We start from the raw sequence: 27,989 nt of genomic DNA, 5'->3' as shown, positions 1-27,989 counted from the left end.
CAGGTTATAGTGAGTGTCAGTTTCGCGGCCCCACTGGTTACCACGTAACGGTCAAAATGTGGACTCCGCCCTATGCGGACCCACTAGTCAGAGTTAACGGTCAAGCCATTGACCTGACGACAACGTCCGCTGTGACCAGTTCTGAGGGTTTCGGGCAAGGTTGTGGGGAAAAAGTGTGAAAAAGTTAAGAGCGTGGGGATGAATGAGTAAAACTAACGAACCAGGGGCACAGAAATAAAAATCCCATCTTTTTTATGTTCGGTACCACCATTTATTTTAGGTGCGATGTTTATTATTGGATGATCTACGTGCATAGCTTTGTATTGATTTGAGATTCCAGATATGAGGTCTGTGGATGCACGGGGCGAAATATAAGGAATCGTCCGGATACATCTACGGACGTACCCGTGCATGTCCACACGTGTATAGGAGGTCGGATTTGCTCAGTACAGTTGTAGATGTTGTAAGAGCTATGTGAATTTTTTATGAAGCATTCCACAAATTATCTTCTCCATCGGGTGTGGGCCCCAACCGCTAATTCTAAAGCAACTGGTTTGATCCACGTCTAATCAATTACGTCAAAACTGCCCATAGCTCTAGCATTGCTCTACACGGAGTCCCGAGTGGGTCGACCGCCGACCCGTTGGTATCGATACCACGGCCTCACAGTTACGAAGCAGAGATCGAGCACATATTTCCTTTCCGCCAGCGGATCTAGCATGAGCATCAACCGCTTCGACTATGTGCCACGTGTCACCATGGCCCACGTTTTCCTCTCGATCTTATCCTGTCGAGAGAACTTGAAGCTTCATCCTCTCCCCAAAAATATCTCCCGGTCGCTCCTAGCACTCAAGCCACCAACGCGCTTTTGCTGCTCCTAGCAGCAAGCAGCCATGGTTTTCCCTCATCCCTTGCAACAAGCAGATCTTACTGCCATCGGCGCAGCCACCATCGTTGTCGCGTTCCTGCCGCCGGTCGACCCGCGTCGGCCCTGCCTCCCCACGTCAGACCGGATCTAGATCGATCCCTGCCGTCAGCGGCGTTCGTGCTGCTCTGGTCGCTCGCGCTGCTCACCCTGTTCGCGCTGTGCGTGCTCTATGTGGCGCGCTGCGTGCTCCGGATCCCCGCCGTGCGCGTCAAGTTCCGGCACCATGTCGGCATGAACTACCTGTTCGCGCCCTGGATCTCCTGGCTCCTGCTGCTTCAGGCCACGCCATTCCTGCGCCCGGACGCGCCATCCTACCACATGCTGTGGTGGGCCTTCTCACTACCCATCCTTGTCCTGGACGTCAACATCTACGGCCAGTGGTTCACGCGTGGCAGGAAGTTCCTGTCCATGGTGGCCAACCCGGCCAGCCACATGATGGTGATCGTGAACCTGATGACGGCGAGGGCGGCGGCAAAGATGGGGTGGCACGAGGGCACCGTGGCCATGTCCGCTGTCGGCGCTGCGCACTGCCTCGTGCTGTTCGTCACGCTATACCATAGGTTCCTCGGCTCCGACTCGCTGCCGGCGATGCTCCGCCCGGTCTTCTTTCTCTTCTTCGCCGCTCTGAGAGAAAACTGTAACGAAGCAATTGTTTCAGAAACTCGAGCGTTGTTTCAGGAATTACCCGGTGCCCACGAAGGACGCGCGAAGAAAAAAAAAACTGCAACAAAGCGATTGTTTTAGAAACTCGAGCATTGTTTCAGGAATTACTAGATGCCCAGCCGAAGCGCGCGCGAAGAAGAAAAAACTGCAACAAAGCGATTGTTTCAGAAACTCGAGCATCGTTTCAGGAATCACCCGGTGCCCACGAAGCGCGCGCGAAGAAAAAAAATGCAACAAAGCGATTGTTTCAAAAACTCGAGCGTTGTTTCAGGAATTACCGGGTGCCCAGCCGAAGCGCGCGTGGAAAAAAAAATCCTGCAACAAAGCGATCGTTTCAGAAACTCGAGCATTGTTTCAGCAATTAGGCCAAAGCCCCGCGTGCGGATCGGATGGATGAGATCGGTTGGATGCACCAAATCAAACGGCTGTGAAGGTGGCGGATCATTGGAAATAATCCGCTGGTGGATGTGTAGCGTTGCCTAAGCCGGCTGATTTTATTGAAATATCAGCCGACTCGATAGCCCTCCGATCACAATTGCCTAACCGTTCGATCTTACCGGCATCATCTTGTTTATTTTCACGTCCGTGCAGCCCATTCTAACACTTGGAGCAGCCGCATGATAGCAGCACCCTCACGTCATCATTGCGGTCACAAACAACAGTGCGGCAGACTCTTTCCTTCCAATACCAGTGTTGACAGCGACTGATCCGCAACATCAGCACTCTCTCCGGCGAGTCGAACTTCGCCCGTGCTGCCATCAAAGCTCCGCCGGCGACCAGTTCGCACCAGACCAGACCAGCCCCCTTAAAGTGTGGGCACTCTCTCCGGCAAGCTGCACTCAACGACAGCACCGGCGGTCCAACGATGCTCCATCACAGTGTCGACGGTCCTCAGCGATGCTCCGTTGCATCTCCATGCGACACGACAAAGCTCCATCGCAACACCAACGGTCCTCCGACGATGCTTCATTGCAGCTCCGTGGCAGTACCGCGCCGCGCGGCAAAGCTCCATCGCAGAACGTATGGTCCGTGACGATGCTCCATTGAAGCTCCATGGCAGCACGACATGGCGCGACGAAGCTCCATTGCAGCACCAACGTCCACCAGTGATGCTTCATTGCAGCACCATGGCAGCACCGCACTCAGACCATCGTCGGACCGTCATCGCAGCATGGCTTTGTAGCAGTTTGTGGATGGGCTGCATCACCGAGCCCTGCTCGACAACACTGGCGGTCGCCGGTCAATCACAGCACCGAAGGCCTTTGCAACAGATAGAAGTACGTTGGTGACCGGACCGCCCTGCAGCAGCTCGCGCGCGCGGCCAACCCTTGCACCACCGTCGCCATCCATGGAAGCAGCCGTGGTGGGCGTCACCTCACACCAGCAGCCGTCACCCTTCGCGTAGCAGCTTTCTACTCTCACAGTAAGTATACGCCTCCGTCTGCCGGGGTGGGTGAAGACGGGAGGCTCTGTTAGCTCCTGGCTCGAGGAAGGGAAGACGCCTGACTGCGAGATCTCGGGGATAAAGATGTTGCTGCTACGGGTATAGGATGAAGCCTTTGGGAGAGATAACGGTGAGGAGAAAAAGCGAGAAAAAGGTAAAGGAAACATAAAGACATACTGCATCGAGGACCACATGCACGTGGCAACCGAGCAACCCGGCTGATTTTAACGATTGATTTAAAGGATTTTTCCATAACTTAAGGCAGAAAATCATCTCCAAAAACAAACCTTAATTCAGAAAAATAAAATAAAAAGTGATGCGCCGATGCTAGGACTCGATCACATAACCAATCGCCATCGAAGCAGCATTGCTAGTAGTTGACCAAACGTGTGCGATTCAAAGTTAAGCAGTGCGTTAAGAAGACACAGTAGATCTGATTTTTTTGTATGTTTTCGAACATTTATTGGAGAATTGTGAACAATTTTATAAAAAAGGACAGCCCATTGCACATAGCTCCTATTTGCGTAGAGTCCTGGAAAGGGTCTGACCACTTTATGTCTTTTGAATGTAGTCTTTCTTTACATTTCTGCAACAGGCTATTTACCTAAATCAAACTGGCGGCCTCATGGTCACAAATAACAACTTTATCTCTGCCCAAGTTGAACTATTTTGTAAAAAGAAAAACAACGCTTATAAAATCCAAACAATATTTAAGCAATGGAATCAAATTGTAAATTCTGAAGTTTCTTTTTAAAAGTAAACAAAATTTATAAAACATGCATATTTTTTGAAACTATCAACAATTGTTTTTAAAAATTCGAACAACTTGTGGAACACAAATATTTTCCTAATGTTTGCACAAAATTCTAGAAATAGGAAATTTTTTAAAAATTCCAGACAAATTATGAAACTGGGAATAATTTTTAAAATTCTTGAACATTGTTTGAAACCAAAAACATTTTAAGCGAAATGACATTTTTTTAAGTTGATTTTTTTTTGAAATGTTGATTGAAAAAAACAAATTCCTGAACATTGTTTGAAAATTCCTAAACATGATCTTTAAGTGAAATCACATTTTTTGAAGTTGAAAGTAATTTTTGAAATTCCCGAACATTTTTTGAACCAAGAATTGGTTTTGAATTGTTTTTAAAAATAAAATGGAATATTTTCTGAAATTGCTAACAAAAATTTGAAACAATGTACATTTTACTTTTTTAATAAATATGTAAAACAAGAATGTTTCTGAAATTCTGAACCATATGTGAAATTTTCGAACATTTTTAAAAGAAATATATGCTTTTAAGTCGAGTTAATGGACCAACCATGCATTTCACTCCAAATCCATCTCCCGGTCCAATCACAACAAACAAAGTGAACAGCCCATCCCAAAAGTAAAAACAAACAAATACTCCCTTCGTCCTAAAGTAAATGATTCAAAAATAAACCTACTTTATACTAAAATTAGTATAAAAAGAAATCATAAAAGTAAATTATTTTTAAATTATTTATTTTGGAACAGAGGGAATAGAAAAGTAAAAATAAGCCAAGGTGCCAGCAAAAGGAGAGCTGGTTAACAGGCCTAATCTAGATAGCTGACTGAGACGTCTCAGTGGACGACCTAGATAGACCCTCGAGCGAAAGGTTACTCCCTTTCATCCATCCATGTGCTACAACCAACCACAATGACAGAACGGATTCATGGCAACTGAAAATGAAGACGAGGATAAATAGGACATAACATTGCTGATGGATCACGATCACTGATCGACGCCGTAGTCGATGCTGAGCTCGCGCATGGGTGGGATGGTCTCCATTGCGAACACCATCAGGTGGGGGCACGACTCGTCCTCGTCGCCGCGGACCACCAGCTGGACGAACGAGTTTGGTGCTCCACTGTGGCAGATGTAGGCCGCCAAGTTCCTCCTGGTGGACACGTCGATCACGTACCCCGGCGCCGGGCACTGCGCGAACCGGGGTGGTTCCTCGCCGGCGTCCCCCCACTCCCTCCACCTCGGCGGGAACTTCCTCGGGTCCACGAAGCCGCCCCACTCCTCCGTCGACGCGCCGGCAGCACTGGCATTGCCGTTCGCGTTGGCAACCCGGGGGTGATCCGCTGCGACCACGTCCCCGGTGAACTCGCAGATGAAGGCGCCCGGCTGGATCAGGTCCAGCGTCCTCACGCCCCATTCCGTCTCCTTGGACCGGAACACCTCCAGCCGGTGCCTCATACCGCGCTGCGTCACCCGGTTGGGGCAGCTCCCAGGCGGGCACCCGCAGGACGCGCCGCACTCGTACACCACCGGCCGCCCCCTCACGAGCGTGCCGTCGGCACTGTACGCCGGGCCGCCCCCGCCGTTTCTCTTCACGCAGGCGCAGCCGGACGCCGCGCACGCCGTCTTGCCGTAGATGCAGCACTTGTGGACGCGCCTCGCCGGTTTGGGCACCGCCGGGAGCTCGGGGCGTGCGAGGTACTCGAACTCGAGGGGAGACAAGTCCTGGTCCACTGTGTTGCGGACGGGGACGACGACCGCCTCCTTGCCCGTGGACATGTCCATCGTGAGGTAGCCGGGCGGCCGGATCTTGGCGTCGAGCGCGTTGGTGAGGTCCCTGGCGGCGCGCCAAGTGTTGCTGCCGAGCGCGTCCTGGCCTGGCAGGCGCACGAGCTTGAACTGGCAGACCTCGCGGCCGGACTTGCCGGGGCCGTAGGTGGAAGATTCGACCTTGTAAAGCCCGTCGTAGACGTAGAGCTTGGCGCTGGGGCTGGCGTCGCAGTCGTGGCAGCGGATGACGCGCACCTCGACGCCGTACTTGCAGCTGTACGCGAGGGCGAGGTTGCCGCGCTGGAACTCCTGGTCGGAGGAGTGGTCGCCGCCGTTGCGCGGGCGGCCGCCGCTCCCCGTGTACAGCAAGACGTCCCCGTTGTCGTGGTCGTCGAGGTAGGCGCCCGAGGACACGATGCTGGTGGCGACGGGGTGGCCCTCGCTGAGGTGGCTGGCGGGCACGTAGCCGATGCCAGCCTGCGTGGCGCTGTGGAGACCCACGACGATGAGCTCGGCGCGGTAGTTGAAGACGTCACCGACGAAGACGCCGGGGACGGGGCCGACTATGCGCACGTCGCGGTAGAGGCAGAGCCCCCCGTCGATCATGGCGCTGAGGGCCCGCATGTCGGCCCGGTTGCGGCCCGCGTGGTGGTGCTCGGGGTTGCGGTGGTAGCGGCCCCGGAGCGCCTCGAAGACGAGCCGCGCGCGGCGCACCATGGTGCGCACCTGCAGCATGTCCGCCTGCGCCGCGGCGACTCTGGCGCGCACCATCTCCGTGCCCAGTGTCCCGCGATGGCGCTTCCTCCCCGTGGCCGAGGACGAGGCCCGCGCCGGGTTGTCATGCGCGGCGGGCGGGGGCGGGGGCAGGGGAGACCGTGGGCGAGGCGGCGGCGGGGGCGGGGGCGGGGGCAGGGGAGACCGTGGGTGAGGCGGCGGCGGGGGCGGGGGCGGGGGCAGGGGCAGGGGAGACCGTGGGCGAGGCGGCGGCGGGGGCGGCGGCATGGAGATGGAGGAGGGGAGGCGGGCGGAGATGGCGTCGAGGCGCTGCTGGCAGAGGCGGAGGCGGTTGGCGAAGTCAGAGTGGTCGTCGGGGGAGGGCTCGAGCTCGCGGCGCAGCGCGGCGCAGAGCTCGGGGGTGAGGCTCGTCGTCGCGGTGGCGCCGTCGGGGACGTGCCCGGTGGCCTCCCTGGTGAGCGCGGCGCAGAGGTCGGGGGTGAGCGGGACCGCCGGTGCCGGGGTGAGCGGGGGCGCGGCGTCGGGGTCGGGCTTGGGGAGGAGCAGTGGAGCGGGCGCCATCGCCGATCAATCTCCGGTCGGAGGGGAGAGGGTTTTCTTGGCTCGCCGCTGGGAGGGATTGAGTGGGGGTATGGGAATGGAATGGAAACTGGGAAAGCGCTGCTGCTTTTTACGCGGGCGACTGTCGGGTGGGCATGTGGAAGGCGCTTCACTGACTGGTCTTGTGTACTGTTTGACAGGCTTCCCCCTGTCTGTGCTCTGCTTTCGGTTGCCGATTCTGTCATCGTGGTGCTCCTACCTGTGTCCGTCGCGTAGCACTACGACCACCGATGACACGAACATGGCTGGTCCTTCCATGATTTTCCTTTTTCTACTCCGTTGGTCACCCGATTCACCGTTTGAATTCCTTCTTATCTCCACCACTTTTACCTTCCCGACTACGGGTGCAGCGTGCATGACCATGGAACGAGTTAATGCTACTTTTATAATGCAATCAAACAGCTCAAAATTGTTAGAAGAGAATAAAGGAAAGGAATTGGTGAAATATAGTTGAAGCAACTCCAACGGAGGAGGTCTTAATCTATGCCGAAAGCGCCATGGAAGTGAACTGACGCTCACGGAAGAACCTAATGGGCCGGTCCATGAACATGTAAAGCACCTAAATAATGTCCTGTAAAAAAGTTATGCGTCGAGTGGGACTCGAATTCACGCCGCGGCATTCCTGCACTAAGACGAATACGGCTGTATCATTCAGATGTTAGTGATTCAATGCAGCGCGCATTATTTAAGAACTATTCTGGACGTGCTATTTGAACTAAAACAAGTTTAGTAAAAAACAATTAATTTTGAAAAAAAAATCATCCATCGTAAAAAAAAGTTCATCAATTTTTGAAAAAATCTCATCCATTTTCAAAAAACTTCATCAATTTTTCAAAAAGTTCAACAGTTTTTTAAAACAGTTCATAGATTTTGAAAGAAGTTCATCAATTTGAGAAAAAAAATAAAAAAAACATCAATTTTGATTTTTTTTCATTGAATTGAAAAGAAGATCATTGAATTTCAAAAATTCATTAAATTTGAAAAAGGTATATAAATAGAAAAAATGTTCACTGATTTAATAAAGAAAACGTATTAAAATAAAACAAAAAACACAAGGAAAAGAAAAAAAAACAAATAAAGAGCTAAGTTGAAGAACCAAATAAAAAGAAACAAAATCTCTACTTTTAAAGGGGGATTTGCCGTCGTCGTGATGGTTCGACCTCCTTTCTTTCCGTCGAGAAATCCCGCTCCAAAAAAATCGCTAGGAGAAAATTAGTCCCGCTTCCGCTTGTTCGGTTGAAAACTGAAAATATAAACAGAAAACATAAACAGCCGTGTCCCACGACCCGGCGTGTCCCATGACCCGGTCTTCTTCCAACCTCCTCGATCCCGATCCTTGTCACGCCCCCGTCTTCTCGTGAGTTCCGTTGCCCGACGACCGTCACATCGTGAAGGGAAGCCACTTCATCGTCCGTCCCGTTGCCCGACGACCGTCACATCTCCTTCATGGCCCTCATGACCGCCCCAGCACCCGTACACCCCGTCCTCGTAGAAGGAGAAGCCCGCAAACTCTCTTGGCGGCGGCGACCCTATAGGCTTGCATCGCTACGCTGCCACAGTTGCCCCTCCAGGCTCCGGCGTTGAGATTGGATGGCACTGAGCAGATGCTTCCCGCGCCGCCGTTGGAGGAAGAGGGATTTTTTCATCCCACTTGAGGAAAGATGAGATGATTGAGGAGATTCTCGCCATCTGGTGAACGCATCCGCCATGACGTCCCAAGAAGTTGCCTCCTGATCTGTAGATCGATGTAAGCATCCTCACATGCGCTTGCCAATCCCTAATTTTAGGCCTTGGTGTTTAATTCTGCTTGGTTTCTTTGGAACTACATTTGTTCGTTCCGGGGGGTCATATCTTCAGTCTTTGGTGATTAAGGCCCTGTTTAGAACCTCCCAGATTATATAATCCAGTTTTTATAATCTATTCTGTCTCCAAACAAGACAACTTATGGTGTAGATTATAAAACTAGATGGATAGATTATTAAAAACTCATAATCTACTCTATACCAGCTAAAATCGGATTATGGATTGCTAATGACCCATTATCCTTGTAAAGTTGGAGATAATTACATTCCTACCACCGCCACCCTCCTCTTTTTAAAAAAACAGAGAGCAAACATGTCATTATGTAATGTAAAACCTGGATTACAGTTTATATAATCTGGTCTCCAAACATGGTCACATAGATTATTTTTATAAACCAGATTATATAATCTATCTTCATAATCCAGATTATCATAATCTATTATGGTTCCAAATAGGGCCTAATTCAACTGAGTTGATTGTGTACATGGATAGAATCTTTGGTAATGTACAGTATAAAACTATATATATGGTTATCCACCCTCCATGTGAATATATTTCAATTGTTTCTCAAGTTTGAATTGTTAATAGACCCGTTGGAGGATTAGTTGTCCACCTGCGCAAAGGACCATCAATTGCAGCAAACAGAAAATATTCGGCAAAAGGTAAGGTATGCAGTCACGCATATATTTATTCCTTCACATAAACCCGATCCCTTTGGCAGCGCGCCAGCACTGGAAGCTAATCAGGCGATGTGCAGGGAATACGACCACATGCATAATCAAGAGATGAACATTTTAATGTTCATCATACAGAGAAAATGGTTGGACCTTCATTTGGTTGGTGTTCGAGTTTCACGTAATCAACAGGTACACCTTTTAATGCTCTATTTCTTTTGTTTCCGTGTTTCTCGTGTGATTAATCTTCTATTACAAGTGTTTCTCGTGTGATTAATCTTCTATTGCAAGTGCTCCTCGTGTGATTAGAGCAGGAGGTTTATCTGAATAATGTCATATTGTGCAGGTGCCAGTCCCATTAATTAGTCTGATGTTCTAGCTATCGTCTCTTCGGATATTTTGGTCTCAAAGCAACGCCATTCATTAGTCATTACCTTAGAGGGCATGCTGCCGAAGGCGATAACGATAACATGTAGGGGCGACCTAGTTGACCATGAACCACATGGTTAAATTCTTGAGTCCACCCTTAGGTAACGCCTATCTGAGAAAATGAGATTAGAAAAATCACGTGATAATGCCCTACGTGAGTTTTTTTTTCTCCAAGAGTTCAACATATTATTTAGGAGGAACATATGCACTAATTAATATCTAGACCCCTACACTAATGATGTTAACCAAGGAAATTTTGTACCATGGTGGTCTGTTAGCACGTGACAAGTTTCCAGCAAGTGATAACCATTAAACCGATTTTATTTGATAACTCCGTGGCAATACAAGTTGCATAGGAAAGTTTAATTTAATGTCAGAATTTGGTTAATGAGTTCATCTCACACAAAAGCTTGCACGCATTGGCACAATGGCACGATTAGTTTTTTGTTTACGACATGCAGATCAATTTTCACTTGAGGTTGAGATGCCCATATGACCGTTTAGTCCACTGAAGATCACACACGCCATCATTATATTAGTGAGACTTCAGTAATATCATTTCGACTGACAACACACCATTGCTACTTCTTGTTCTTGCTTTCTGTTGAAAATCGGCATGTAAGGTGTTTTTCACTGCAGACAACATAATTGCTACTGCTTGTTCTTGCTTTCTGTTTAAAATTGTCATGTAGAATAACCTACTCGATCATCAGGATCTAATGTTGTGAGATTTTTGCGTGGTTTGGATTATCTTCCTTTGTAAAGCCACGAAGGACTTAACCAGATAGACGATCTTTAAATATACTTTTGGTAAATTTCTATCAATTTCTAGGAGTTTATCCCTTACTATGCAACGTTGTTCATAATTTAGAATGGTTGTTCTGAGCATAGTTGATTTGAGTAACCATGTTTAGAATGTGAACTCGTAACATGTCACACCTGAATGGTTACGATTACTGAGTAGAAAAAGAGATAACCAATTTCTAGGCTTAAAATATGGTTTCTAAATTGAAGGTACACATATTTTGCAGAACACATTTCTTGAATCAATGTTTAATTATTTTAATTCCTTGGATGCTTAGGTTGGTGTTGTTTTTTTAGTAGTGTACAAAGAGAAGTAGTAGCAGGATCTATATATGCCAGTCAAGTAAAATTTTGTAGGCATGTAAAGTTTGGATTATGCATGGTGTATAATGGAACATAATATGAATTATTTTAAGCTAATAGTTGTCTTATGGTTGTCATCTTGATTTCGTAAAGATAATTACATTTCTCTTGACAAGCTGTCATTTGTTTGCCTCATCAGTACATGATGATGATGGCAATTATATGCATTAACAAGTATGCACACATGTATGAGTTTTGAGTTGCGTAAATATGAGAATGAGTATTCACTTGTGGTTTTAAGTCTGGTGTACGCATTTAGACCTAGAGAGGGAAAGAGAGACCTTCTAATTCATACTTGAGACTAGAAGTCATTAGAGCAATTCTAACTGGTCGACCCAAACGGACGGCGATTTTGTCCGCCTTTTGTCCATTTGGTCCGCCCCACGGACACCAGAGCCCGTCTCGACGTTTGGGTCGGCGATGCTCCTCGTGCTTGACTGCGAACCAGACGTCCCAATGGGGAGAGTTGGCCGTGTACACAGGGTTGAGCCATTGCTCCGGCGTCAGCTGCCGCCGATGGCGACTCACCTCATTCGCGTGCATCCGCGCCGACCGCGGCACGGCCGACACCGGGATCCTCGCCAGATCCAAATGACTGTGTGTGACAGCCCGATGCCGACGTTTCAGAAGATTCCCCTTATATTCCGTTTTCGTCGTGTGTCTATTTTCTTTTGTCGCATCATCATCGCATCATTCGCATCATCTGCATTGCATCGGCATCTCTGTTGCCGCCAGTTTTCAAAACTTGCATCCGTTGTTAGTTGCCGGTTCGCTTCGTTGTTCATTCTGAGCCCGACCGCACTCGCACGTGCCCGCGGTACCGTCGAAACCCTGTTTTGGAAGTGCGATTAAATCTTTCTCTGATCGGGGTGAAACTTGGCATGCGGACATAATTAGTTATAGCCAGCCCGCCTGTCGAATTTCGTCGCGATCGGAGTCCGTCTGGTACCCGAACGGTCGACCATAGAGGCACCGTATTTGGTCTACCGTCGGTCGGTTGTCGGTGTTTTAAAAACTGTTGTCGCGCCGCCCGTTTCCCCTCTCGTCTTCGGTAAACCACCCTACACGGCCACGTACCCATTCCCACGTGCGGAATCGTCCGAATCCGACCCCGCGGTTGGATCCGGAACGCGATTCCGGTAAATCTAGCCCCCCATTTGTCTATAAATAGACGCCCAAGCATTTATTTCAGCCCCCCCCCTCTCTCTCTTCCTCGATTCCCGTGCCCAACCCTAGCGCAACCTCTCTCCCACCTCCTGCCAGCCGCCAGGGCCCGCGAGCCCGAGGCAGGCCCACCCGAGCCCATCTGGGCCCGAGCCGTCGCCGCCCCCGATCTGCCTCGGCTCCCGCATCTCCAGCGCCGCCGCCAGCTCGAGGGGAGGAGCCCCCGAGCCCGCGCGTGCCGGCACCCAAGCCGTCGTGCCTCGTCGGCCGTTGCGCCCCGCCGCCAGCTCCTCCCTCGACGCCGCAACCGTGCGCCAGCCTCGGGTCACCTGCAGCGCCGGCCAACCTCCGCGTCGAGCCACCAATCCCGCACTGCCTTGACCCGCCACGACTTCCCCGCCGGTGCTTCGCCTCCTCGCCGCCCTGCTGCCTCCCGCCGGCCAGCCTCGATCCCGCGCCGCCAGCGCGTCGCCATCGCCGAGCCTGCCCTGCCTCAATCCCGATCGGATCTAGGATCGCCCCGTTGACCAGCCTCGCTTCTCCCAGCTGGCCGAGGCCCAGCGCCCCGCGACCGGCCCAGCGACCAGCTCCAGGCGCCCCGCCTCGGCCCACCAGCAGCGCCTTCGGCCCAGCTCGCCCCTCCAGTGCCTCCTCTCCACCGACCTGGCCCATGGCCTCGGGTGAGTCCCGCACCCCAATCTCCCGCCCTGGGCGGCGTATATTATTCTGCGCCCCTTGTGTAGCCCATGAGAAATAGATTAGGCCCGTTAGAAATTAGGTTGATTTCGGAATTATATTAAAATTCCAGAAAATATGACGATATTAAAACGCCCGTAGTTTTAAATCCGTAAGTCGGATCGCGACATATTGTATGTGGTTTTGGCATAGAATTTTGCGTAGAATACGATTATCCAACTTGCATATTTATTTGACATTGTGTGACGCATCGAATGCATAGATTAGCGTCTGTCTAGATAGGATAGACGCCGTATTTATTTTCCGCGCGTGTTCGAATTGCTCGGATGCCGTAGTATAAATGTCCATGTTTTAGGGACCATTTTTCCATGTATTTTAGAGTGCTCATTTGTATTCTTGCGTGTAGGGAATTGCCGCTAATTTATTTTCCCGCGTATAGGTTATTTTCTCGCATTTATGTGTGGCATTATTTTGTGTTGCAACCCCACATATTTTGTATGTTTCCGGGGTAGAAAAATCCAGTGGATTTTTCTGTGCAATTAGTTTAAGCTTTCGAGTAAGTTAGTTCGTGAGATATTTTGCCATGTTGCCCTTTTGTTTAATTCGTAGGATTTATTCCGTACTTCGTTTTATTAAGTTGTCAACTAGGGAGTTATTCTTGGGTGTTTAGACTTGCCCCTGGTAGTTTTGGTTGCAATAGAAATGCATGTTTAGGTGTGGTTTGATTGCCCTCAAGTTGCTAGAAATAGTGCTGATTTGGAGGAGCTGAAATATTTCTAAGTCTGGAATCTGTTATATTTTGTTGTTGTCTTGTCTTGCATGTAACTTGTGATCTGTAGCTCTTTTGAGGTTGGTGCAATGGAGTTAGTTGTACCCCTTGTGTTTCTCTAGCATACTGCGAATTTTCATGCCATTTGGAGTCCTGTAGCTTATGGTTTTGCTGCTGTCAATATGCCTTCAGACCGAAAACTGCACTTTCATGAGGTGTTATTTTCACTAAGTCCGAAATAGTGTGTGCGATGCCATGTTGTGTCTTCTTTTCCTAGTGTTCCTTGCTGCCATGCTAGTTGTTGTTAGTTGTTTGTAATAGTGCTTCTTTTCCTCTTTCGTGCCATGCCTTGCTTGAGTTTATCGGAGTTGTGTAGGTCGTAGTTGCGGGGTGTAGAAAATGCCATGTGGCTGATTTTGGCAGATTGTAGTGATTTCTTGTTTTGCTCGTAGTTTATGATCCGTAGCTCCGATTTGATCGTGTCCTACATGAAACTTGCTTAGAATCTCGTATAGTTTCATTTTCTCTTGCTGGTTGTATGTTTTGAAGTGCTCGTAGCCGTCATTGCACACATATTGCATTCATGTCATCATATCTTGCGGTGCTTGTATCTTTTGATCTGTAGCTCCGTTGGAGATGATCTCTATGTGTAAATCGCTTGTCTCAACGCGTAGAATCACGTGAACCTATTTGTTTTGCTGTTTAACAACTAATTAAATGTGTTAATTCAGATCTGGACAGAATTGTAAATTAACATGTGAGGTCGTCTCGGAGATGCTATATGTCATTTCCGACCTCATTTAAAATGTCTAAATAGGTAGTTTAATTTCCGCTTCACCTCTTGCATATTTGACAACATTAATATTGCCGTGTAAATAACCGGGAGTGAACTAAATAATTCATATGTGGAGTTTCGTCAATATGCAACTCGTTGCATATTGAACTTCACTTAACGTGTAGTGTTGGTTTGTGTGAGTTGTCATGTCGTGTCTTCCATGTGTTCAGCTGCTCATGCATCATATGTGTTGTGCATCGCGTGGTGAATTTCGTGTGTTGATTTGTGTTTACGGTTTGCTTCGTCTCGATAGAGTTCCGCAGCGTGCCGGATTATGAGGACCCGTTCGACTACGTCGGTTCGTCTGCTTCACGGAGGCATTCTTCTTTCAAGCGGGATCTCAGGCAAGATGATCATTTCCCCAGATACCATTACTGTCATTGCCATGCTAGTTTTACCGTTTCTATCGTTTATGTCTCGTTGCCTACCACCTGTTAAATATCAGCCTCTCAACAATGCCATGAAACCTTCAACCTGTTCAACCTAGCAAACCACTGATTGGCTAAGTTACTACTTGCTTAACCTTGTGTTAGCGTTGCTAGTTGCAGGTGCAGTTGCTTCCATGTGTTAACATGGGTTCCTTGTTATATCACCATATTAAATGCTATTTAATTTAATGCACCTATATAGTTGGTAAAAGGTGGAAGGCTCGGCCTTTCTAGCCTGGTGTTTTGTTCCACCTTTTACCCCTTAGTTTCGGCTATCGGTGTTATGTTCCATAAACGAGCGCTCCTAACACGATCGGGGTTGTTATGGTGACCCCCTTGATAATTCGTTTTAGATTAAAGCTGGTCTGGCAAGGCCCAACATTGGTACTACATTTGAACAACATAATAATTTGATAATATTGAAATGCATAGGGAGTTAGTGCTACCCGAAGAGTAGTTCTACATAATACAGGGAGGGCCAGTGCTGATGGTGCTGGTCCAAAACAGAGCACTGTGCGGGGCCACCGCGAGGAAACTCGAGGTTTGGCACTCGTACGCGTCGCTTATCCGTCGTGTCCTGAGAACGAGATACGCGGCTCCTATCGGGATCGTCGACACGCCGGGCGGCCTTGCTGGATTAGTTTTACCTTTGACGAGATATCTTGTGCATCGGGATTCCGGTGATGCTTTGGGTAATCTCAGAGTTGAGGTTTTTCACTAGGGAATCCGACGAGATCGCGAGCTTCGTGATTGAGGATTTCTATGCGGCTTGTGGTAATTTGTGATGGACTAGTTGGAGCACCCCTACAGGGTTAAATCTTTTCGGAAAGCCGTGCCCGCGGTTATGTGGCAACGTGGAAACTTTGTTTAACACTGGTTCTAGATAACTTGAAATTAACTTAATTAAAACTTGCCAACTGTGTGCGTAACCGTGACTGTCTCTTTCGCGAGTTCCTTCTCCGATCGAGGACACGGTGGGGTTATCTCTGACGTAGGTAGGTGTTCAGGATCATTCATTTGATCATCAGTAGACACGACCGATATGCGTAGATCTTCCCCCTCTTATTTCTTGTACTCATAAGTTTAGCCACCAAATATATGCTTAGCCACTGCTGCAACCTCACCACTTAACCATGCCTCACCCATTAAGCTTTGCTAGTCTTGATACCTTTGGAAATGAGATTGCTGAGTCCCCTGTGGCTCCCAGATTACTACAACACCAGTTGCAGGTACAGGTAAAGGTTACTTGACGTGAGCGCGTTGACTGTTCATTTGGAGTTGCTTCTTCTTCTTCTTCTTCATCGATCTAGGATGGGTTCCAGGCCGGCAACCTGGGATAGCAAGGATGGACGTCGTTCTTATTTTCTCGTTTGTTTTCGTCTGTAGTCGGTCCCTGCTCTTACTCTTGATGATTATGTAATGTACTGAAGTGACTCTGATGTAGCTTGTGGCGAGTGTAAGCCAACTCTATATATATCTCTTATGTTCAGTACATGTACTTGTGACGATATCCATTCTTGCGACATGACGAGACGCGCTTCTATCCCTGACGAGGCCCTCATGCCAAATTGAGGATAGGATCGCATCTTGGGCGTGACAAGTTGGTATCAAAGCAGTACCGACCTAGGAGCCCCCTTGATTGATCGAACTTGGCCGAGTCGAGTCTAGTGAAAAACTGCTTTGAGTCTAGTTATATATCGGAGAGTAGGATTCTTTTTTCTCCTCTTCTATGCTCTGGTGAGGAATCTTGACGTAATATTTTAATTCTACTCCTCTTCTCACTCAAATTTTTTTGAGGATCACGCGGATATTCTTGGAATCTATATGATGCCGATGTGACGGAGTTCTGTCTTGGTGCCTCCTATCTTCTTTAAGTTTCAGGGGAGTTGAGCTCCAGGGGATTCTCGAGCACATCGTTATCATTCATATTTCTTAGTATCTCTGAACGAAGGATGTTCGTAATTGCTTCAATACTAGTAGTGGCGAGAGAACCCCGATGTCCCGAGTACTGGTCCAGATTGTTCGGAAGTACTGTTGGAAATATGCCCTAGAGGCAATAATAAATTAGTTATTATTATATTTCTTCGTTCATGATAATCGTTTATTATCCATGCTATAATTGTATTGATTGGAAACACAATACTTGTGTGGATACGTAGACAAAACACTGTCCCTAGTAAGCCTCTAGTTGACTAGCTCGTTGATCAAAGATGGTCAAGGTTTCCTGGCCATAGGCAAGTGTTGTTACTTGATAACGGGATCACATCATTAGGAGAATCATGTGATGGACTAGACCCAAAACTAATAGACGTAGCATGTTCATCGTATCATTTTGTTGCTACTGTTTTCTGCGTGTCAAGTATTTGTTCCTATGACCATGAGATCATATAACTCACTAACACCGGAGGAATGCTTTTTGTGTATCAAACGTCGCAACGTAACTGGGTGACTATAAAGATGCTCTACAGGTATCTCCGAAGGTGTTCGTTGAGTTAGTATGGATCGAGACTAGGATTTGTCACTCCGTGTGACGGAGAGGTATCTCGGGGCCCACTCGGTAATACAACATCACACACAAGCCTTGCAAGCAATGTGACTTAATGTAAGTTGTGGGATCTTGTATTACGGAACGAGTAAAGAGACTTGCCGGTAAATGAGATTGAAATAGGTATGCGGATACTGACGATCGAATCTCAGGCAAGTAACATACCGAAGGACAAAGGGAATGACATACGGGATTATATGAATCCTTGGCACTGAGGTTCAAACGATAAGATCTTCGTAGAATATGTGGGATCCAATATGGGCATCCAGGTCCAGCTATTGGATATTGACCGAGGAGTCACTCGGGTCATGTCTACATAGTTCTCGAACCCGCAGGGTCTGCACACTTAAGGTTCGACGTTGTTTTATGCGTATTTGAGTTATATGGTTAGTTACCGAATGTTGTTCGGAGTCCCGGATGAGATCACGGGCGTCACGAGGGTTTCCGGAATGGTCCGGAAACGAAGATTGATATATAGGATGACCTCATTTGATTACCGGAAGGTTTTCGGAGTTACCGGGAATGTACCGGGAATGACGAATGGGTTCCGGGTGTTCACCGGGGGGGGGGCAACCCACCCCGGGGAAGCCCATAGGACTTGGGGGTGGCGCACCAGCCCTTGGTGGGCTGGTGGGACAGCCCAAGAAGGTCCTATGCGCCAAGGATAGAAAATCAAAGAGAAAGAAAAAAAAGGAGGTGGGAAAGGAGAGAAGGACTCCACTTTCCAATCCTAGTTGGACTAGGATTGGAGGAGGACTCCTCCTCCCTTGGTGGCGCAGCCCTTGGGGATCCTTCAGCCTCAAGTCAAGCCTCCCCTCCCTCCTCCTATATATATGGAGCAATTAGGGCTGATTTCAGACAATTTTCCAAGGCAGCCCGACCACATAACTCCACGGTTTTACCTCTAGATCGCGTCTCTGCGGAGCTCGGGCCGAGCCCTGCCGAGATTAGATCATCACCAACCTTCGGAGCGCCGTCACGCTGCCGGAGAACTCATCTACCTCTCCGTCTCTCTTGCTGGATCAAGAAGGCCGAGATCATCGTCGAGTTGTACGTGTGCTGAACGCGGAGGTGCCGTCCGTTCGGCACTAGATCGTGGGACGGATCGCGGGACGGTTCGCGGGGAGGATCGAGGGACGTGAGAACGTTCCACTACATCAACCGCGTTCACTAACGCTTCTGCTGTGCAATCTACAAGGGTACGTAGATCGGAAATCCCCTCTCGTAGATGAACATCACCATGATAGGTCTTCGTGCACGTAGGAAATTTTTTGTTTCCCATGCGACGTTCCCCAACAGTGGCATCATGAGCTAGGTTCATGCGTAGATGTCTTCTCGAGTAGAACACAAAAGTTTTTGTGGGAGGTGATGTGCATTTTGCTGCCCTCCTTAGTCTTTTCTTGATTCCGCGGTATTGTTGGATCGAAGCGGCTCGGACCGACATTACTCGTACGCTTACGAGAGACTGGTTTCATCGCTACGAGTAACTCCGTTGCTCAAAGATGACCGGCGAGTGTCGGTTTCTTCAACTTTAGTTGAATCGGATTTGACCGAGGAGGTACTTAGATGAGGTTAAATAGCAATTCATATATCTCCATTGTGGTGTTTGCGTAAGTAAGATGCGATCCTACTAGATACCCATGGTCACCACGTAAAACATGCAACAACAATTAGAGGACGTCTAACTTGTTTTTGCAGGGTATGCTTGTGATGTGATATGGCCAACGATGTGATGTGATATATTGGATGTATGAGATGATCATGTTGTAATAGTTAATATCGACTTGCACGTCGATGGTACGGCAACCGGCAGGAGCCATAGGGTTGTCTTTCAACTAATGTTTGTGCTTGCAGATGCGTTTACTATATTGCTAGGACGTAGCTTTAGTAGTAATAGCATGATTAGCACGACAACCCCGATGGCGACATGTTGATGGAGATCATAGTGTGACGCCGGTGACAAGAAGATCGTGCCGGTGCTTTGGTGATGGAGATCAAGAAGCACATGATGATGGCCATATCATGTCACTTATGAATTGCATGTGATGTTAATCCTTTATGCACCTTATCTTGCTTAGAACGACGGTAGCATTATGAGGTGATCTCTCACTAAAATTTCAAGACGAAATTGTGTTCTCCCCGACTGTGCACCGTTGCGACAGTTCTTCGTTTCGAGACACCACGTGATGATCGGGTGTGATAGACTCAAAGTTCACATACAACGGGTGCAAAATAGTTGCACACGCGGAACACTCGGGTTAAGCTTGACGAGCCTAGCATGTGCAGACATGGCCTCGGAACACATGAGACCGAAAGGTCGAGCATGAATCGTATAGTTGATATGATTAGCATAGAGATGCTTACCACTGAAACTATTCTCGACTCACGTGATGATCGGACTTGAGATAGTGGATTTGGATCATGTACCACTCAAATGACTAGAGAGATGTACTTTTTGAGTGGGAGTTCTTAAGTAATATGATCAATTGAACTAATTGTCATGAACATAGTCTAATGGTCTTTGCGAATTACGATGTAGCTTGCGCTATAGCTCTACTATTTTTATATGTTCCTAGAGAAAATTTAGTTGAAAGTTGATAGTAGCAAACTTTGTAGAGGATTGTCCTCGTTGCTGCGCAGAAGGCTTATGTCCTTAATGCACCACTCGGTGTGCTGCACCTCGAGCGTCGTCTGTGGATGCTGTGAACATCCGACATACACGTTTATGATGACTACACGATAGTTCAGTACAAAATACTTAATGGCTTAGAAGCAAGGTGCCGAAGACGTTTTGAAACGTCATGGAACATGAGAGATGTTCTAAAGAGATGAAATTGTGATTTCATGCTTGTGCCCTTGTTAAGAGGTATGAGACCTCCGACAAGATTCTTTGTCCACGAAGTAAAGGAGAAAAGCTCAATCGTTGAGCGTGTGCTCAGATTATCTGAGTACGACAATCACTTGAATCAAGTGGGAGTTGATCTTCGAGATAAGATAGTGATGGTTCTCCAAAGTCACTGCCACCAAGCTGTGAGAGCTTCGTGATGAACTATAACATATCAAGGATAGATACAATGATCCTTGAGCGATTCGCGATGTTTGACACTGCGAGAGTAGAAATCAAGAAGGAGCATCAATAGTTGATGGTTAGTAAAACCACTAAGTTTCGAGAAAGGCAAGGGCTAGAAGGGATACTTCGTGAAATGGCAAAGCAGTTGCTGCATTAATGAAGAGACCCCAGATTAAACCCAAGCCCGGGACTAAGTGCTTCTGTTATGAGGGGAACAGTCACTGAGGCGGAGCAACTCTAGATACTTGGTAGATAAGAAGGTTGGCAAAAGTCGAAAGAAGTATATTTGATATACATGATGTTGATGTGTACTTTACTAGTACTCCTAGTAGCACGAGGGTATTGGATACCGGTTCGGTTGCTAAGTGATTAGTAACACGAAATTAAAGCTACGGCATAAACGGAGACTAGCTAAAGGCGAGGTGACGATACGTGTTGGAAGTGTTTCCAAGGTTGATATGATCAAACATCGCACGCTCCCTCTACCATCGGGATTGGTGTTAAACCTAAATAATTTTTATTTGGTGTTTGCGTTGAGCATGAACATGATTGGATCGTGTTTGTTGCAATACGATTATTCATTTAAAAGAATAATTGTTATTCTATTTGCTTGAATAATTACCCTCAATGGTTTTTTGAATCTCGATCGTAGTGTTACACATGTTCATAATATTAGTGCCAAAAGATAAAAAGTAATAATGATAGTACCACTTAGTTGTGGCACTGCCACTTGAGTCATGTTGGTGTAAAATGCATGAAGAAGCTCCATGCTGATGGATCGTTTGGACTCACTTGATTTTGAATCACTTGAGACATGCAAAACATGCCACATGAAACAAGTAGAGTAACTTGTTGGGAGTAATGCATTTTTGATGTGTGCAGTCCAATAAGTGCTAAGGCACGCAGTGGATATCATTATGTTCTTACTTCACTGACGATTTGAGTAGATACAAGAGTACTTACTTGATGAATCACAAGTCTGAAATGTTGAAAAGTTCAAAGCTATTTTAGAGTGAAGATCGTCGTGACAAGAGGATAAACAGTCTACGATATGATCATAGAGATGAATACCTGAGTTACGAGTTTTGGTACGCAGTTAAGACAATGTGGAAATTGTTTCGCAGTTCATGCCACCTGGAACATCATAGTGTGATGATGTGTCTAAACGTGATAGCCACGCACTATTTGGTATGGTGCATGCTATGATGTCTCTTATCGAACTACCACTATCGTTTATGGGTTATGCATTAGAGACAACCGCATTCACTTTAAATAGGGCACCGCGTGTTTCCGTTGAGATGACACAGTATAGACTGAGGTTTAGAGAAATCTAAACTATCGTTTCTTGGAAGTTTGGGGCTTCGAAACTTATGTGAAAAAGTTTCAGTCTGATAAGCTCGAACCCAAAGCGGATAACTGCATCTTCATAGGATATCCAAAACAGTTGGGTACATCTCCTATCTCAGATCCGAAAGCACAGTGTTTGTTTCTAGAAACGGATCCTTTCTCGAGGAAAGGTTTCTCTCAAAAGAATTGAGTGGGAGGGTGGTAGAACTTGATGAGGTTATTGAACCATCACTTCAACCAGTGTGTAGCACGGCGCAGGAAGTTGTTCCTGTGGCGCCTACACCAATTGAAGTGAAAGCTGATGATGGTGATCATCGAGCATCGGATCAAGTTACTATAAACATCGTAGGTTGACAAGGTCGCGTACTACTGCAGAGTGGTACGGTAACCCTGTCTTGGAGGTCATGTTGTTGAGCAACAGTGAACCTACGAGTTATGGAGAAAGAAATGGTGGGCCCGGATTCCGACAAATGGCTGGAAGCCATGAAATCCGAGAGAGGATCCATGTATGAAAACAAAGTGTAGACTTTGGAAGAACTACTTGATGGTCATAGGACTATTGAGTAAAGATGGATCTTTAAAAGGAAGACATACGATGATGGTGATAAGTCACTATTAAGAAAAGCTCGACTTTTCGCAAAGATGTTTCCGACATGATCAAACAGTTGACTATGGTGAGAATTTCTCACTCGTAGCGATGCTAAAAGTCTGTTAGAATTATGTTAGTAGTTGTTGCATTATTTTTGAAATATTGCACATAGGATGTCAAAACATTGTTTCCTCGACGGTTTCCTTGAGCAAACATTGTATGTGATACAACCAGAAGGTTTTGTCGATCCTAAAGATACTAACAAGTATGCAAGCTCCAGCGATCCTTCAATGGACTGGTGCAAGCATCTCGGAGTTGGAATATACACTTTGATGAGATGATCAAAGATTTTGGGTTTGTACAAGGTTTATGAGAAACTTGTATTTCCAAAGAAGTGAGTGGGAGCACTATAGAATTTCTGATAAGTATATGTGGTTGACATATTGTTGATCAGAAGTAATGTAGAATTTCTGTGAAGCATAAAAGGTTGTTTGAAAGGAGTTTTTCAAAGGAATACCTGGATTGAGCTACTTGAACGTTGAGCATCAAGATCTATGGAGATAGATCAAAACGCTTAATAGAAGTTTCAACAAGATGCATGCCTTGACAAGTTTTTGAAGGAATTCCAAATAGATCAGCAAAGAAGGAGTTCTTGACTGTGTTGTAAGGTGTGAATTTGAGTAAGACTCAAAACCCGACCCCGGCAGAATAAAGAGAATAGACGAAGATCGTCTTCTATGCCTTGGCCGTAGAATCTGAAGTATGCCATGCTGGGTACCGCACCTGATGTGTGCCTTGACTCAAAGTCTGTTGAGAGGTACAGAGAGTGATCCATGATTGAATCACTAGCAGCGGTCAAAATTTATCCTTAGTAACTGATGGACTAAGGAATTTTTCTCGATTATGGAGGTGGTTAAAGAGTTCGTCGTAACGGATTACGTCGATGCAAGCTTTGACACTAATCCGAATAACTATGAGTTGTGAAACAAATTCGTATATTAGAGTAGATATTTGGAGTATTTCCGAATAGCACATAGTAGCAGCATCTATAAGATGACATAAAGATTTGTAAAGAACACACGGGTCTGAAAGTTTCAGAACCGTTGACTAAAACCGCTCTCACGAGCAAGACGTGATCAAACCCCATGACTATATGGGTGTTGGATTCGTTGGAATCACATGGTGATGTGAACGAGATTATTGACTCTAGTGCAAGTGGGAGACTGTTGGAAATATGCCCTAGAGGCAATAATAAATTAGTTATTATTATATTTCTTTGTTCATGATAATCGTTTATTATCCATGCTATAATTGTATTGATTGGAAACACAATACTTGTGTGGATACATAGACAAAACACTGTCCCTAGTAAGCCTCTAGTTGACTAGCTCGTTGATCAAAGATGGTCAAGGTTTCCTGGCCATAGGCAATTGTTGTTACTTGATAATGCGATCACATCATTGGGAGAATCATGTGATGGACTAGACCCAAAACTAATAGACGTAGCATGTTGATTGTGTCATTTTGTTGCTACTATTTTCTGTGTGTCAAGTATTTATTCCTATGACCATGAGATCATATAACTCACTGACACCGGAGGAATGCTTTGTGTGTATCAAACGTCGCAACATAACTGGGTGACTATAAAGATGCTCTACAGGTATCTCCGAAGGTGTTCGTTGAGTTAGTATGGATCGAGACTGGGATTTGTCACTCCGTGTGACGGAGAGGTATCTCGGGCCCACTCGGTAATACAACATCACACACAAGCCTTGCAAGCAATGTCACTTAATGTAAGTTGCGGGATCTTGTATTACGGAACGAGTAAAGAGACTTGCCGGTAAACGAGATTGAAATAGGTATGCGGATACTGATGATCGAATCTCAGGCAAGTAACATACCGAAGGACAAAGGGAATGACATACGTGATTATATGAATCCTTGGCACTGAGGTTCAAACGATAAGATCTTCGTAGAATATGTGGGATCCAATATGGGCATCCAGGTCCCGCTATTGGATATTGACCGAGGAGTCACTCGGGTCATGTCTACAAAGTTCTCGAACCCGCAGGGTCTGCACACTTAAGGTTCGACGTTGTTTTATGCGTATTTGAGTTATATGGTTGGTTACCGAATGTTGTTCGGAGTCCCGGATGATATCACGGATGTCACGAGGGTTTCCGGAATGGTCCGGAAAGGAAGGTTTATATATAGGATGACCTCATTTGATTACCGGAAGGTTTTCGGATTTACCGGGAATGTACCGGGAATGACGAATGGGTTCGAGGTGTTCACCGGGGGGGGGGGGCAACCCACCCCGGGGAAGCCCATAGGCCTTGGGAGTGGCGCACCAGCCCTTGGTGGGCTGGTGGGATAGCCCAAGAAGGTCCTATGCCCCAAGGATAGAAAATCAAAGATAAAGAAAAAAAAGGAGGTGGGAAAGGAGAGAAGGACTCCACTTTCCAATCCTAGTTGGACTAGGATTGGAGGAGGACTCCTCCTCCCTTGGTGGCGCAGCCCTTGGGGCTCCTTGAGCCTCAAGGCAAGCCTCCCCTCCCTCCTCCTATATATATGGAGCAATTAGGGCTGATTTGAGACAACTTTTCCAAGGCAGCCCGACCACATAACTCCACGGTTTTACCTCTAGATCGCGTCTCTGCGGAGCTCGGGCCGAGCCCTGCCGAGATTAGATCATCACCAACCTCCGGAGCGCCGTCACGCTTCCGAAGAACTCATCTACCTCTCCGTCTCTCTTGCTGGATCAAGAAGGCCGAGATCATCGTCGAGCTGTACGTGTGTTGAACGCGGAGGTGCCGTCCGTTCGGCACTAGATCGTGGGACGGTTCGCGGGGCGGATCGAGGGACGTGAGGACGTTCCACTACATCAACCGCGTTCACTAACGCTTCTGCTGTGTGATCTACAAGGGTAAGTAGATCGGAAATCCCCTCTCATAGATGAACATCACCATGATAGGTCTTCGTGCGCGTAGGAAATTTTTTGTTTCCCATGCGACGTTCCCCAACACGTACTGCCATACTTTGTATCGTTGTGATCACGAGGGTCTGTTGTAGAGGAAGGTCCGAGATTCTAGTCGTGTGTTGACGGATGTGATACAAGTGACGGGTTAGTATAGGAGTTGTGTGTTATTACTCCTTGTATCGTGTACCAGATTGCATGACCAGTTATTTCGGGAATTCATAGGTGGGATATCAAGTAGTATCTTATAGGACTATCTTCCTGCAGACGCTTGATTGAGGTTTGGGAAATCTTTCTCATGAGTTTGTTCTGGCTTGTTTCATAAGCCTCATCCCTTTGTTTTGCTGAATATGGTAATTCGTGTTGCTTCGATGTCAAATGGTGATTTCAGATCTTTCCTAAGAGTTGTTCTCATATTCATATGAGAGTGCTAATCCTTTTGCTTAATCAATCGTCTTATCAATTCTTGTCAACCGGAGTTGTTATATCAATTCTTTTCAACTGGTGTGTTTCTCTCCAAGTGGAGTTAATCCTCTCCAATTTTTGCAAGATCATTCTCTCATTTTATTCCGGAGTTCATCTCATCTAGCCCAAGTTGTCTTTGTTTTTCCCCGCCCTCCCACCCTTTTCTTCAGTGTTTGGATTTCAACCAAGTGCATTTCATTCCAGTGATGTTTCCGCTATCTCATCTTCCTTTCGTAGCCGATGATTCGTTGTGAAGATTCTCAGTTCTCCGTGTTCATTATATCCTATTCATCCTTGTTATTCTTTCCTATGTTGGGAATTCTTATGAGCCTATCTTGTTATCATTCCTCTCTCTTTCTATCCGGAGTGTTAAAGATATTTCTAGGGATGGCAATTTTATCCATGGATCTGAATACCCATGGATACCCAACCCGGTTGGGCAAGGGTATAGAGCGCATTTCTGCCCATGGATCTGTGGATATGAATACCCATGAACAACCGAGTTGGACACAGTTTTAATTTTTGCTCCATGGATATCGAGTGGATACCCATATGACAAATGGGCCCCCTATGGTAGTGACGTTAAACTAAGAAAATGTCCAACCCCAAGTCACTCGCAGTCAGAGAAGGTCAAAGTGTGACCCATGTTCCTTAATCCCCCACAACTCCACTAACATAATTATTAAACCTAATCTTACTTAACAAACGATGATGAGTTAATTTGATCTTTGGAAAGGCTTCATGTTGATTTTTCTATGCCCATGGAGCTCCATGGATATCTGGATATCCAATGGGTGTGGGCATGGGCACAATTTATGCCCATGGATACTTTGGTGGATGGGCAGAGGGTGGGAATATGGGTCATGGGTTGGATTTGGATCAGCTCCACCCGCTCCAAACCCGACCCATTGTCATCCCTAGATATTTCAGTAGTTTCTCGTTTTCAATTCTTTTAATTATTTCGAGGTGCTAACCTCATCTAGTTTTCATTTCTGCCGGTGCAATATCTCTCGTTATAATCAGTGGTTTCAACGGTGATTTCTTTGAGTGGGCCCATAACCCACAGGTTTTTCCCAGGATCTTATTTGTCTATTCTAATCTTTCCGGAGATCTCTAAATCTTTTCATCTATGACGTAAGTATGAATCTCATCAGTCATATCCCTTCTCCAAGATCTATTCGGATTAATTCTCATATTTGGATGAACCTTTCATTCTTCATTATTCCGAAGTGTCTCGGTATTCTTGGTGATGTTCTTCTCGTCATTCTCTCCATTGAAGATTCGAAGGAGTGTTTCTCTCAATCTTGGTCCATTCTCTTGGAGTTTCATCATTTCAGCCTTGTGTTATCATCTGGAATTGTTTCCAATCATGAATGATTAATTTCTTGCTATCCGGTGCATTTCTAAGTTGTTTTCATTCTCGATCCTCCGAAGGACATCATTTGAGAAGACTTCTTCGTTCTCGGCTTTCAGCTTTCGTTCTCTAATTCTTCTCCATTGTTGTCTCTTTGTTCGTCTCTCAATTATCCGGTGCCTTGTTCAAGTTTTCTCTCAGGTGGCTTATGATCTCTTCATTCTCTTGTTTCTCCATTGATTCTTGGTTTTCCATTCAACTGTGATTTCTTACCGGTGCTTCCTTCAATTATGCCTCAAGTGGTTTTTATCTCCCTATCTCTTCAAAATTATTTCAAAAGGAATAAGTGGTATGCTAAATCCGTTGCTTGTCATCAATTAAACTTGATGAAGGATAAGCATAACATAAATCTTATTCTTGTTCACAATAACCTGAATTCTTCTTCCGGAGTGGCTCATGGTTTCAATTCTTTTCTCAAGTGCCTATCTTTCTTTTTCGGAGTTCCAAGTTCTTTTAAGTATCTCTTTGTGAGGCTTCATCTAAATCTTGGCAAGGTCATAATATTATTCTTTTCTACCTTCATGTCGTTGTGTCAATCATTTTGATAGAGAGGCTCGTCATGGTGGTTCTTCAAGGATGTGATTCATTCTCATGTGTTCTTCAAGATTCTTGTTGGAGAACCTCAAGTATTCTTTCTCTTGCATCTCCAGTGCATTTGTTCTTCCTTTATCCTTTGAGGTGGTATTATAGCATTCTTGTTAGTGTAG

The 27,989-nt window shown here is 46.5% G+C and overlaps 1 protein-coding gene across 1 annotated transcript; it reads right to left on the bottom strand.

Moving 5' to 3' along the window:
* Positions 1-4,667: 4,667 nt before the first annotated feature.
* Positions 4,668-6,358, bottom strand: LOC123440802 (histone-lysine N-methyltransferase family member SUVH2-like). Its single transcript, XM_045117349.1, has one exon. It carries the CDS (start codon positions 6,344-6,346, stop codon positions 4,793-4,795), a length of 1,554 nt encoding a protein of 517 aa, XP_044973284.1. The 5' UTR covers positions 6,347-6,358; the 3' UTR covers positions 4,668-4,792.
* Positions 6,359-27,989: the final 21,631 nt, after the last annotated feature.

The sequence above is a fragment of the Hordeum vulgare genome, chromosome 3H (assembly GCF_904849725.1).
Source record: "Hordeum vulgare subsp. vulgare chromosome 3H, MorexV3_pseudomolecules_assembly, whole genome shotgun sequence".
In the NCBI taxonomy this organism is placed as follows: domain Eukaryota; kingdom Viridiplantae; phylum Streptophyta; class Magnoliopsida; order Poales; family Poaceae; genus Hordeum; species Hordeum vulgare.
This window is presented reverse-complemented; position numbering and strand designations above follow the sequence as displayed.

Excerpts from the sequence above, each read along its gene's own strand:
- LOC123440802 (XM_045117349.1), bottom strand. The coding sequence starts at position 6,346 with ATGGTGCGCGCCAGAGTCGCCGCGGCGCAGGCGGACATGCTGCAGGTG.